At 41.1% G+C, this 13,028-nt stretch overlaps 1 protein-coding gene across 1 annotated transcript in view; it reads right to left on the bottom strand.

Moving 5' to 3' along the window:
- Window positions 1–4,019, bottom strand: part of CFAP43 (cilia and flagella associated protein 43) — a 106,155-nt gene extending 102,136 nt beyond the window's left edge. The window contains exons 1-2 of the mRNA XM_039243999.1: window positions 3,932–4,019; window positions 2,513–2,766 (exon numbers count right to left, since the gene is read on the bottom strand). Coding sequence (XP_039099930.1) covers window positions 2,513–2,766; window positions 3,932–3,996 — 319 coding nt within the window. The 5' untranslated portion in view covers window positions 3,997–4,019. The remainder of the gene's footprint in view (window positions 1–2,512; window positions 2,767–3,931) is intronic.
- Between the last annotated feature and the right edge of the window lie 9,009 nt (window positions 4,020–13,028).

Below are 13,028 nucleotides of genomic sequence, written 5' to 3'. Positions count from 1 at the left end.
AGGCTCTGAACTGACAGCACAGAGCCTGACGTGGGGCTCGAACCCATGGACCGCGAGATCATGACCTAAGCTGAAGTCGGTCGCCCAACCAACTGAGCCACCCAGGCGCCCCTATACTCAAAAAATTTAAATCAATGATATTTTTGTAGGTTTCATTGAGGTTACTCACATTTATTCTTGAATCATTTCTAAGTATTTAAATCATCTAACTATGTGAATATTTTGAAACCAGCATCTGGGGTGCCTGGGTGGCTCAGTCAGTTAAGCGTCTGACTTTGGCTCAGGTCATGATCTCGCGGTCCATGGGTTTGAGCCCTGCATCTGGCTCTGTGCTGACAGCTCAGAGCCTGGAGCTTCCTTCAGATTCTGTGTCTCCCTCTCTCTCTCTGCCCCTCCCCAACTCGTGCTCTGTCTCTCTCTGTCCCAAAAATAAATAAACGTTAAAAAAAATTTTGAAACCAGCATCTTACTGAGCATTCTATTATTAGTCCTAGTACACCACTGTATTACCCATGATCTTTTTTCTATAGCTATAATTTTTGTTTCATATTTTGTTGCATGGCTAGAAATTCCAGGCTGATATTAAATAACTGTGGTAACGACAGCTATCCTTGATGACTTACTCATAATTTTATTGTGAATGCCTTCAGAGTTTCATTATTTAATATAAATGTTGGCTCCTGGTTTGAATTTTTGAATTAACTTTTAATTGCTTTGACAGGGCTACAGTCAAAGTAACAAAGTTGGGGAAATTTTAAAGATGAAGAGGAGTTACGGTCCATATAGACAGTATGTATGAATGGGTGATGCTTTAAAAGTTGTTATAATCTGTTGAGGACACAAATTTCCCCACAAGTAAAATACTATAAATTATAATGAAATTCCGTGACTTAACCCAAAGACTTATTTGACCAAAAGTCTAAAGAACTAAGACCAGTCTCAAGCTCTCCTGGGCTCTCCATGATGTGTTAAACGAGGGAATCATTAGATGGAAACTCTAGTAAATGTGCAGCAGCCCATTGTGGGTCAGATTATCTATGAATAAGTCAATAATAATAAATGGTGGATAACAGTGACATATGTGTGTGTGATATTCATTCATATATTATATGTCATGTTGACAAATATATTAATATTATATATTATAAAACTTCATTTATTATCACTACAGCCTTAACAATAGATACTACCATTATCCCCGCACCCAAGGAAATTGACGCTCAGAGACTTTATAACTTGTATAACATCAATTTACTTGAATTTTCAATAAATCATAGAAGAAAAAAAAGTGTTCTGGAAAAAGGTTTCAAACTGTATTTAGTGCTGTAATAGTCTTCTATCTCAGTGCTTCCCAAGTTTAATGTATGTATGAATCACCTGGAGAATGTTACTAAAATACAGATTCTGGGGGCACCTGGGTGGCTCAGTCAGTTAAGCATCTGATATCGGCTCAGGTCACGATATCACAGTTCATGGATTTGAGCCCCATGTCATGCTCTGTGCAGACAGCTCAGAGCCTGGAGCCTGCTTCAGATTCTGTGTCTCCCTCTCTCTCTGACCCTCCCCTGCTCACGCTGCCTCTCTCTCTCAGAAATAAATAAAACATTTAAAAACATTTTAAGAAAATAAAATAAAATGCAGATTCTGATTCAGTAGAATGGGAGCAGTTTCTGTATTTATAGGCAACCTAGGTGATGCCAACATTGAAGGTAAACAGACCACAGGCTTTGAGTAGCAAGGCTGCAGTCCACTGAAATAAATTCTCTGTGATCAGCCCGATTTCTACTTTTAAAATGTGTATTTTTTTGTGTGTGTGTGTGATTTTTCTTTCTTTTTTTTTTTTTTTTTTTTTTTCAAATAGTTTTTTGTCAAATTAGTTTCCACATAACACTCAGTGCTCATCCCCATAAGTGTCCTCCTCTATGCCCGAGACAGGAAGGTGAGATAGGGGTGCCTGGGTGGCTCAGTCGGTTGAGCGTCTGACTTCAGCTTAGGTCATGATCTCACAGTTCATGGGTTCAAGCCCCATGTCGGGCTCTNTTTTTTTTTTTTTTTTTTACAAATAGTTTATTGTCAAATTAGTTTCCACATAACACTCAGTGCTCATCCCCATAAGTGTCCTCCTCTATGCCCATTTAAAATGTGTATTATAGGGGTGCCTGGGTGGCTCAGTCGGTTGAGCGTCTGACTTCAGCTTAGGTCATGATCTCACAGTTCATGGGTTCAAGCCCCATGTCGGGCTCTGTGCTGACAGCAGCTCAGAGCCTGGAGCCTGCTTCGGATTCTGTATCTCCCTTTCTCTCTGACCCTCCCCTGCTCATGCTGCCTCTCTCTCTCTCTCTCAGAAATAAATAAAACATTTAAAATGTTTATTATAAAAGCAAAAACAAACAAACAAACAAACAAATCCTAACAAACTAACAAACCAAAAACACCCTTCATTTGTAAGAACTAGGTTTGGTCACATAAAGAAATCCTTCAGTTATGGCAGATTAAAAGTCTTGCAGGTTACCTTTTAATTTGGTCCTTCTGGTCAATCCAGGAAAGTTGTATATGTAGATGAGAGGTTTTAGCCTCCGGTCGGAAAAAGCCACAACTTCATAAGGAACGTTAGTTGCCACAACGCCCACAATTCCATTCATACACTGAAGTACAGTCTTTTTCTTGGTTTCAATATTAATAAATATTACAAAATTCCCACAAGGGTAGCAAATGGTGTTGTCGTTGACAAAATGAACATTTTGCTTAGGGAATCCTTGCACCCATCTTTGGGGAAAAAACATGTCACCATCAATACAATACATTTCAAACACTTTTTTTTTACACAAACCAAACAAAAGAGCATCACAATATTTGAAACGCATCCCTTCTATTCTTACCCCCTTTCTGCCCCAATCTCTAACATAAAAGAAGGCATATGCTGGCTGTGAGACCAGTGTGGAGCCGGCCTGGGATTCTCTCTCTCCATTTCCTTCTCTCTGCCTACCCCGATTCACGTGTTCACTCTTTCAAAATAAGAAACTTTTTAAAAAATAAGCTTTAAAAAAACAACTTTGAATAATAAGGCAGCCTACTTTGTGGTTTTGAGTCAAGTAGAAAACTGTTTCTTTACCAAGATGAAGTGTATACAGCTGTATTTTAGACGTAAAAAAAAACCGGATAGAATGCAGAACATAAACAGAATTAAGTCAACATGAATGAAAAGGTTAGCACACAAAAGTAACATATTTCTAAGCAGAGAATGAGCGGTAGGTGTGTGCTAGAAAGAAGGAGAGTCTGATTCGACTTTTACTTAAATATTAAATATATGCTTAAAGATGTAGGGGAAGGCAGAAGGGCAATGGTTTGGTGAGAGACTTCGACTGGGGGTACAGGATATTGAATCAAATAGTAACAGTGCAGGTAACACTCAAGAATGTAGAAGGAAAGAAATACCACCTTATATCTGTGCAGCTGTTTATGCTTTTCAAAGACCACTAAAAATGCAAATAACTGCAAAGTTAGCGCATAGTAGAAGGAAGGGATTGACGACCCTAATTTAGGGAAAAACCCCAAGGATGATGAGGACAGGATGGCGGGTGTGAGTCGGAGGGTGGTTATGTTTGAAAGGTCAGGAGAAAACGGAATACTGAGCCAGAAAGAGGAGGCAGAAATGAAGAGTGGAGGAGAGCAAGGGTGGATAAGCAAGAAAGGGGAGGGTCGCAGAAAAATGAGGGGGGTGCAAACAGTTGGAGATGTGGTCATTAAGAAGTCACACAGAGAGGGAGTCTGCAGGAGGGCGCTTGGGGAGGGGAGGGGGGTAAAGGACAAGAGCTCGAAGTTTCCGGGAGAGCAGGTCTAAAGAACGTGAGGAAGAAAAGGGTAGGGAGGGGCCTAGGTCAGAGGGAAGTTTCCGAGACACCCGGCATGCGCTGGGCGGAGGACGCCGCACCTCACAGACAGGGACGCGCCGACGGGGGCGTAGGGGTTCTCCTCGCGCTCCCGGCTGTGGGCCATGGGCAGGTGTGTCTCAGCCTGGCCCTGGGCAGGAAATGCCCGAGCCCCTCTGGGGTCTGCAGACGTTCCTCTGAGGTGCTCTGGGGCAAAGCGTCCGTTGTTGCCACGGTATCCAGGAGACTGTAACCCCTGCTCTCATTGGCTATTCCCTGTGTGCCTGCCTCCTTACGGACCTAGCGGATTGGTGGAAGTGCTGCCGCGTCTCAGCCAATGGGAGAGCGGTGAGCTAAGAGTGGGGCGGACACTTAGGAGTGAGTACTGAGTGCCCCTTGCCCCGGGCAAATAATTACAATATTAATAAATATCAATAGCAGAATTAATATTGTATGCACCACGAAGACATCGTCCCATGCGCAACGCAGACATTATTTCATTTACTCTTCAAATCGCATATCAGCCTCATTTTATAGATAAGCAAAGTGAGGTAAGAATGCAAGAAGTAACTTGCCTAAGATTACAAGGTTGAGCGGGACTTAAAACCAGGTATTGGGGGGGCGCCTGGGTGGCTTGGTCGGTTGAGCGTCCGACTTTCGCTTGGGTCATGGTCTCGCGGTTCGTGGATTCGAGCCCCGCGTCGGGCTCTGTGCTGGCTGCCAGCTCGGTGCCTGGAGCCTGTTTCAGTCTGTGGCTCCCTCTCTCTGACCCTCCCCTGTTCACGCTGTCTCTCTCTCTCTCTCTCCTAGAAGTGAATAAAACATTTAAAAAAAAAATAAAAAATAAAAAATAAAAAATAAAAAAAACAAAAAAACAAAAAAAAACCAGGTATTGGTATTGTCTAAATTTAGAGCTCCAAGCCTTTAATTACTATATTACCCTCTCAAATAGACCCTCCGTACCTCAAGGAGGCACACAGCTCCAGGAAGTAACTCGATCGAAAGGCCAACATCTTGTCCTTGTTTCTTCCCTTTCCCTTCATATCTTTTTCCCCCTTTCTTCCTTTCCATTCCTCTCCTCCTCCCCGTCCTCCCCTTCTCTCCCTTAGGTCTTTCTTCCCTGTCTTGCCACCTTCTCCCCTTCATTTTCTACACAAATATTTACTGAGTATCTCCCGTGCATGGTGCGAGTCACTTGAAACAAAATAATGAGCAAGAGAAAAAATGTAGTCCAGGAAAAGTAAAGACATCCACAGCATTACACAAATATAGAATTATAGGTTGAATTAAGAAGAAACGGAGCATGATACTGTGATCGCTTATGCTGAGGTCCTCACCTAGTTGAATGGGCAGAGATGATTTCTGTGCGCATGTGCCATTTTCACTGAGAGCTGAAGAATGAGGAGCTATTGCTGGAGGCTGGGGGCTGGGGGCTGGGGTGGAGGTTGGAGGCGGGAGTAGGATGGGCAAAGGAGAGTTTTGTAAAGGTGTTAGGACAGGACAACAGATTGGATGAACTGGGAAGGATAATTGTGATTGGAGCAGAGGGAGATGAGAAGAAAATACTGAAGATGAGGCTGGAGAAGGACTGAATGGTCAGGTAAAGGCCAAGTTGAGAATTCTTTTTCTCCTAAAAGCCAGTGCAAACCCATTAAATAACTTTAAGCAGGAGAATGACATGATCAGATTTATGTTTATAAAAGATTCTGGCTGCAGGAAGATTATCAATTGACTAAGAGAATAGGGAGAATAGAAATAGAAGACATGTTAGGAGCCTAATGGTCCCGACGGGTTAAGTAAAGCAGGATTTTCGGACTCACCATTGTTGGCACTGGAGGGTTGGTGGGGAGTGCATGCCGGATGTTTAGTAGCACCCCTGCCAGTAGCATGTACACAGTTGGGATAATAAAAAATGTCTAGGGGCATCTGGGTGGCTCAGTTGGTTAAGCACCTGACTCTTGATTTTGGCTCAGGTCACCATCTCATGGTTTGTGAGCTGGAGCTCCACATTGAACTCTGCGCTGACAGTGTGGAGCCTGCTTGGGATTCTCTCTCTCTCTCTCTCTCTCTCTCTCTTTCTCTGACCCTCCCCCTCTTTGCACACTTTTGCTTTCTCTCAAAATAAATAGTAAACTTAAATAGATGTTTATGGGTATTGTTAAATGGCCGTTGGGGGTAGTTAAAAACCAGTCATCAGTCAATGTATTAAACATTACTTTAGAAGGTAAAAATCTATAGGATTTGGTGTTGGATTGATAAAGAGGGGTAAAAGAGAAGGAAGAATCAAGGATGATCTTGGATTTCTGATTATCATAGTCAGACAGAGTGGTACCCTTCATTGAGATGGGGTGAAGAAGGATCAGAGACATGTGTTTCTGCTCTAAAGAATTTTTTTTTATGCTGAAATGGAAGACAAAACACATGCAGTGTTTAGTGTTACAAAACTGCACAGAACTGGGTGACAAAATCCCATATTTCTCAGTCACAGAGGGAAGTGGCATGAAGAAAAGTAAAGCTTTCCCCTCTGGTAATTCCTAAACTCTGGACAGTTTCTGTTGCCACTCCCTCACTAGTTGGCTTCTTTGTGTTTTGACGAGCCCACCCTCCAAACATAGCTTTAACCACAACCTGAGCATTTTATTTTTTTTAAGTTCATTTATTTTGAGAGACAGAGAGAGTGAGTGGGAAAGGGGCAGAGAGAGAGAGAGAGAGAGAGAGAGAATCCCAAGCAGGCTCTGCACACTGTCACTGAGGAGCCCAATGTGAGGCTTAAACTCCTAACTGTGACATGACCTGGGTCAAAATCATGAGTCAGATACTTAACCTACTGAGCTACCCAGGCCCCCCTAACCACAAAGTGAGCATTTTAAAGCCAACACCAGAGAAGAATGTGATGAGACAAATCCTGCCACTGCTTGCAGGGTAAATAAATGGTAGGTAGAGGATATAAGGCAGGCAGGAAGTGTATACTCTGGAAAAGAGATACTGACCAGGCTGGCATCAGCCATTACCCTGGAAACCCTGAACTTGCCCAGTGTTAGAGCAAAAGAGAAATGAAATGGAATTAAACTGGAAAAACCAATCTTATGGCTGTCTTACTGCCAGAAACCCTGACTGGAGTTTAGATTTAAAAAAGTCTCCAGCTAGGTTTCTGGGATATCTGTTGTTGATATTCAGGAAGAGACACCCTAATCTCTGTACCATCTCAGTTACAGGAAGATGAGTGACCTTTCTTAGTCTGGAGGGGGAAATCTAAATCTTCCCAGAAAATGGACTGGTAGGGGTAAATCAGAAATCTGTTCCAGTGCTCACTCTGAAAGATTTACAGATAGTAGGAACAAAATCTTTCTCTAGAAACAAGTTCTTTCTCTAAGCAGTGACCCCTAGGAGCGGCCCTGAGTATCTTAAGGTGATAACCAGTATGTCCCATTATTTGGGGGAAGCATCCAACCCCTCCACCAAGTACAACCTACCTCTCTCAACTCCCCTTCTCCTTGCAAATCTCCACCCTACCACCATTAGACTAGTCCTGGAAAAAGTACGCCTAATCCTCAGCATTAGGCTTTATACCTTTGTAGAACTCAGCTCAATGCTCCAAAAGAGCAGTGGTCAATTCAAGTTCATTGAACCCTAAAACCAAAACTTGTTCACAACCAGCCACGGAACAACAACAAATGTTTGTTTCCCACTAAGAGATTGTTTCATTCCTGGCTTCTCTTGGGTCCTAGCCAAACTATCTGAAAGATGAATTTTCACTAAGGTTTTCATCCACTAACTAGGTTTTCTAGGATCATTTAAACATGGGAAAAGATTATACAGCATACTGGAAAGCATTTCATTACATAGATGAATAAATTACCTCTAGCATATTAGCTAATTATTTGCTTTTTGTGAAAGGTAGCAATGTTTATATGAAAAGTTGAAAAAGCAAGAAATGAATATTGTTTCTCTGGGTAAGAAGAAATGTAAATAATGAGTGTTTTTAAGGTAAAGGAATAACAATTTGCAATAGGAAGTAGCTTCTTATCTTTTGGTAATTGGCCCACTTTATAATAGTGATGATAATAAACCACAATTTCTTGAGCTCCTTTATTTGTAGAGACTTTGTAAAATTTGGATCTTCCCAACAACCATGGTATAGAGGAAACTGGAGTTAGGAGAGTTGAAGCATGTAACTCAAGTTTGCACACATGCTCTGCCCAGATTTCCTCTCCACTCAGCTCTAAGAACAGCAAACTCCTTTCTGCCGCTGCTCAGCATCTGCCACACTTTTATGAAACATGTATTGTTTTATCCCTATTGCTTAGACATGGAAATTGAGTCCCAGAAAAGTTAAGAATTTTGCACCGAGTATCACAACCTCAAATGGATTTGAACCCAGGTAGATTTAATTATGTGAAAGAATCCTTCTTTCCAGACATGTGCAGACTTGAAATCTTAAATCAAATTGGGCATTTAACTTGAATTGAGCATTTTTCCAGAAGAAGAAAAATAGAGACTCCTTCATAATTCCCGTAAGTTTTAGAATAAAGAATATGGGACCAGGTTACATTTTTATGGAAATTCTGAACCAATTAGTAAAAATGGCTAAATGTTATTATTTTGTGCATTTAGTCTAACACATTTAGGTTTATTTTCACATTTCAAATATTTTGGTATTGTATGTAGAACATAGCCTTATGTTTACATTTCATGTCCCCAGTTGCTTACCTTGATCTTGATGCTGAAATAACTACATTTGGTTGTAACATGGAAGGATTTGTAATCAACATTAAGTAAATAATACACAGGATATAAAGTGTTAGACAATGCTCTAAAGAAGATGACTGAGAAATTTAGTTAGTTTAAAGGGGGCAGGTAGATTTTCACATCAGGCCCATCTGAATTCCACAGCAAGAATATAAACAGACACTTGTAAGCCATTTATCCAAGTATTTTAAATGATTTATTAAAATTTAAAAGTTGGAGTGCCTGGGTGGCTCAATTGGTTAAGCATCCAACTCCTGATTTTGGCTTGGGTCATAATCTTGTAGTTTGTGAGTTCAAGCCCCTCATCAGTGCAGAGCCTGCTTGGGATTCTCTCTCTCTCCCCACCTCCTCTGCCCTGCCCCCACTTGCACTTGCTCTCTCTCAAAATACAGAAACTTAAAAAAACAAAAAAATTAAAAGTCAAAATACAAATTACAAGAATCAAAATTAAAAATTCAAATCAGGGGGCACCTAGGTGGCTCAGTCAGTTAAGCATCTGTCTGACTTCGGCTCAGGTCATGATGTCATGGTTTGTGAATTTGAGGCCCGCATGGGGCTAACAGCACAGAGCCCACTTAAGATCCTCTGTCACCCCCTCTTGCTGCCCCTCTCTACTCATGTGGGTGTGCTTTCTCTCTTGCTCTCTCTCAAGAATAAATCAACATTAAAAAATTCAAATCAGGATTTTAAAATGAAGTCAAAATTGTCATTTCATTATCATAATTAAATCTCTTAAAATATATTATATCAAAAATTTTAATTCTAATGCTCAGTATGCATCTAGTCAAAGTGAAGAATTGGTGTCAGACTCCAACATGTTTCATCTAGACCTATGTACATAAATAAATGTAGGCATAATAAGGTTTGTATTATATTGTAAACCATTCCTCAATCTCACATGTTACTATTGCCAATACCACAGAATTTCATGAAGACCCCTGGACCCACAAATTGGAACCCAAGAGAAGTAAGAAAATAGTCACTTGACTCTACTGGGAAAGAGTCCTTAGTTATGAGAGCAGCCTAATGCATTCATACTCTTAGCAGCGAAGGACTAGACACATTTATTATCTGTCTTTTCTTGTATCCAAGCATTTCTGCCACTCAGATCTTCCCTACACTCCTAAATAGCTTCTGTCTTAAATAGTCTGGTTTTTAGGACCTGGGGCAACAATGGAGAAACCGGGGGCGGGAAGAGGGTTAGTTACTAAGGCAGATCTTTAGGGTTGCCATGGTTCTGCGAGAATGTGGAGTGCTGTATCTTGCACGCTGCAGGTGTGGGCTCTCTAGAGCCTGGGGTCCCTGGCAGGGGCACTCCTTGCTGTGTCTGTGGATGGTACAATGTCACAGATGTCTGACAAACTATGTAATGAAAGATCAAATAGTGTAGGAGGAAAGCTTTGTGAGAGATGATAGAAGGGGAAAGCAGTGGAATTTATAAGAGAGATGATAGGGGCGCCTGGGTGGCTTAGTCGGTTAGGCGTCCAACTTTCACTTGGGTCATGATCTCGCAGTTCGTGGGTTTGAGCCGCGCGTCGGGCTCTGTGCTGACTGCCAGCTCAGAGCCTGGGGCCTGTTTCGGAGTCTGTGTCTCCCTCTCTCTCTGGCCCTCCCCTGCTCATGCGCTCTCTCTCCTAGAAATAAATAGAAATAAAAAAATATATATATAACAGAGATGATAAAAACATTACAGTTTAACAAAAAGTCAGGATGTTACCCCTGCAGAAGGTACCAGGCTGTGGAGAGCATGGAGATGGGCTGGGGGAGGCTTCCAAGATTGCCTGGGGCCTAGGATTCCTGGCAGTTTTGCAGAACACTGATACCTATGGACTCTAACATGAACTTCATTTAAAGAAATCCGGGGGCCATTAATAGACAAAAACAAATCAATTTGCCTTGTGCCATAAATATCACTTAAAATAGCATTTTTGAAGAGTTTTTGAAAAGCAAGGTTTACCATCATTACATATTCAAAATTTGAGTTTGGATGTCCTTTTAAAAAGCTTCAAGGTTCATCCACATTAAACTCACCATTGTATCTTCTCATAAAAGTAAAAGCTTAAAAGCAGTTAAATCCATCAGTACATTCCATTTTATATTCTTTCATCTGATTTCCCTTCCATTTCCTTTGCCCACAGGGTCTTTCATATTCATGATACCTTAAACTAGCAGCAAAGAAGTGGTGCTTTACAAAAAAATACTTGTTCTGTGGCCATATGTTTTTACTGGTAGAAATCTGGCATAACAAGTTTAGAATTGGATACTTCATTGTATTCTATGACAAAAATTTGAGTCCAGAATGAGAAAGTGAAGATGAAGTGGTGAAAATACATATTTGAATTCAGATTATACTCTCAGAGGCTATGTGATTTACAGAAAAGAGCCCCCAGCCTAAAAGTTTATGTTCTTATTCTATCTTGCTTCTCACTAGGTATGTGATAGCTGGAAAAACCAAAACACTCTGAAACTTAACTTCATCATCTGTAAAGTGAATCTGATATTTTCCCCTGCCTGCCTTCACAGGATTCTTTATGAGGATCAAATAAAATGATATACATAAAATTTACTTTATATAAAATGTATATAAAATACATATAAATGTATATAAAATATTAGATGGTCCTTACATAGTTGCAAGTGGTTTCCCTCAACTACTGAGCCTGGGCAGGAAGGTGATTTATATGCACACTGAAAGCAGGCAATGCATAGATTACTACTGTGAGCTAACTCTAAGAAGGAAGAAGATTATCAGGTTCTCTTATATTGTTCATTAGCATTGGTAACACGTTTGTGCTCTAGAGCAGTTATGGGTTGTAACACCTTAGCCATTTGTAGGATTTTTTTACTAAGTTGTGACCAACAGTTTTTTGTTACTGAAAGAACATCAACAGAAAATTTAACAAAGCATCCTACATGGTAGTGTAAATAATGTCTCAGGTGTGTGTGTGTGTGTGTATTTGATCACTTTAAAAATGTATTTTTTGGGGCGCCTGAGTGGCTTAGTCAGTTGAGCGTCCAACTTTCGCTTAGGTCATGATCTCGCGGTTCGTGGGTTCGAGCCCCGCGTCGGGCTCTGTGCTGACTGCCAGCCTGGAGCCTGTTTCAGTCTGTGACTCCCTCTCTCTCTGACCCTCCCCTGTTCACGCTGTCTCTCTCTTTCTCCCTAGAAATAAATAAAACATTTAAAAAATAAAAATAAAAATGTATTTTTTGGGGCTCCTGGGTGGCTCAATCGCTTAAGTGTCCAACTTTAGCTCAGGTGATGATCCCGTGGTTCGTGGGTTCAAGCCCCACATCGGGCTCTGCGCTGACAGCTAGCTCAGAGCCTGGAGCCTGCTTTGGATTCTGTATCTCCCTCTCTCTCTGACCCTCCCCTGCTCACGCTGCCTCTCTCTCTCAGAAATAAATTAAACATTTAAAAAATAAAAATAAAAATGTACTTTTTCCTTTTAAAAAGTCACTATGGTAGAGGTAACTGTGAGCAAGACATACTGGATTTCATCGAATTTCAGATAAAAATTATTAAGGGGCAAAATCTACCAAAAAATTACAAAAGAATCCTTTCCCATCACTCAGAATTTTTATTTTATACTTCTTGAAAGTGGTCTTTAAAACTTACATTTTTAGGGGTGCCTGGGTGGCTCAGTCGGTTAAGTGTCCAACTTTGGCTCAGGTCATGATCTCTCGGTTCATGGGTTCAAGCCTCGTGTTGGGCTCTGTGCTGACTGCCAGACTGGAGCCTGTTTCAGACTCTGTCTCCCTCTCTCTCTGACCCTCCCCTGCTCACACTGTCTCACTGTCTCTCTCTCTCTCTCTCTCTCAGAAATAAAAACATTTTTAAAAAATTAAGACTTACATTTTTATCATAAAAGAACAAACTTTTCCAGAAATAGATTTTTATCTATTCTGCCTCACTCAGTTAACCGTCCAACCCTTGATTTTGGCTCAGGTCATGATCTCGAGGTTCCTGAGATCAAGCCCTGAGCTGGGCTTTGCCCGGACAGCGTAGAGTCTGCTTGGGATTCTCCCTCTCTGCCCCTCCCTCCCAAATAAATAAACATTAAAAAAAAAAAAAAAGAAATAGGTTTTTATCCTATATTACTCTTGTGTAAGTATAAACAAGAAAGTACAGGGGCACCTGAGTGGTTTAGTTGGTTATACGTCTGACTTCAGCTCAGTTTGCGAGTTAGAGGCCCTCATCAGTGCTGACAGCTCAGAGCCTGGAGCCTGCTCCAGGTTCTGTGTCTCCCTCTCTCTCTGCCTCTCCCCACTCATTCTCATTCTCTCTCTCTCTCTCTCAAAAATAAATGAACATTAATAAAAAAAGAAAATAGAAATGACGTGATAAGATTTTCCTACAACTTGTTCACTTTTACAACCTAGCTCTTTTGAATAATTTTTCAAATCAGT

Source organism: Hyaena hyaena, unplaced genomic scaffold (assembly GCF_003009895.1).
Source record: "Hyaena hyaena isolate Hyena2069 unplaced genomic scaffold, ASM300989v1 scaffold_233, whole genome shotgun sequence".
In the NCBI taxonomy this organism is placed as follows: domain Eukaryota; kingdom Metazoa; phylum Chordata; class Mammalia; order Carnivora; family Hyaenidae; genus Hyaena; species Hyaena hyaena.
The sequence above is the reverse complement of the archived record's forward strand: the minus strand, read 5'-3'. Positions and strand labels throughout refer to the sequence as shown.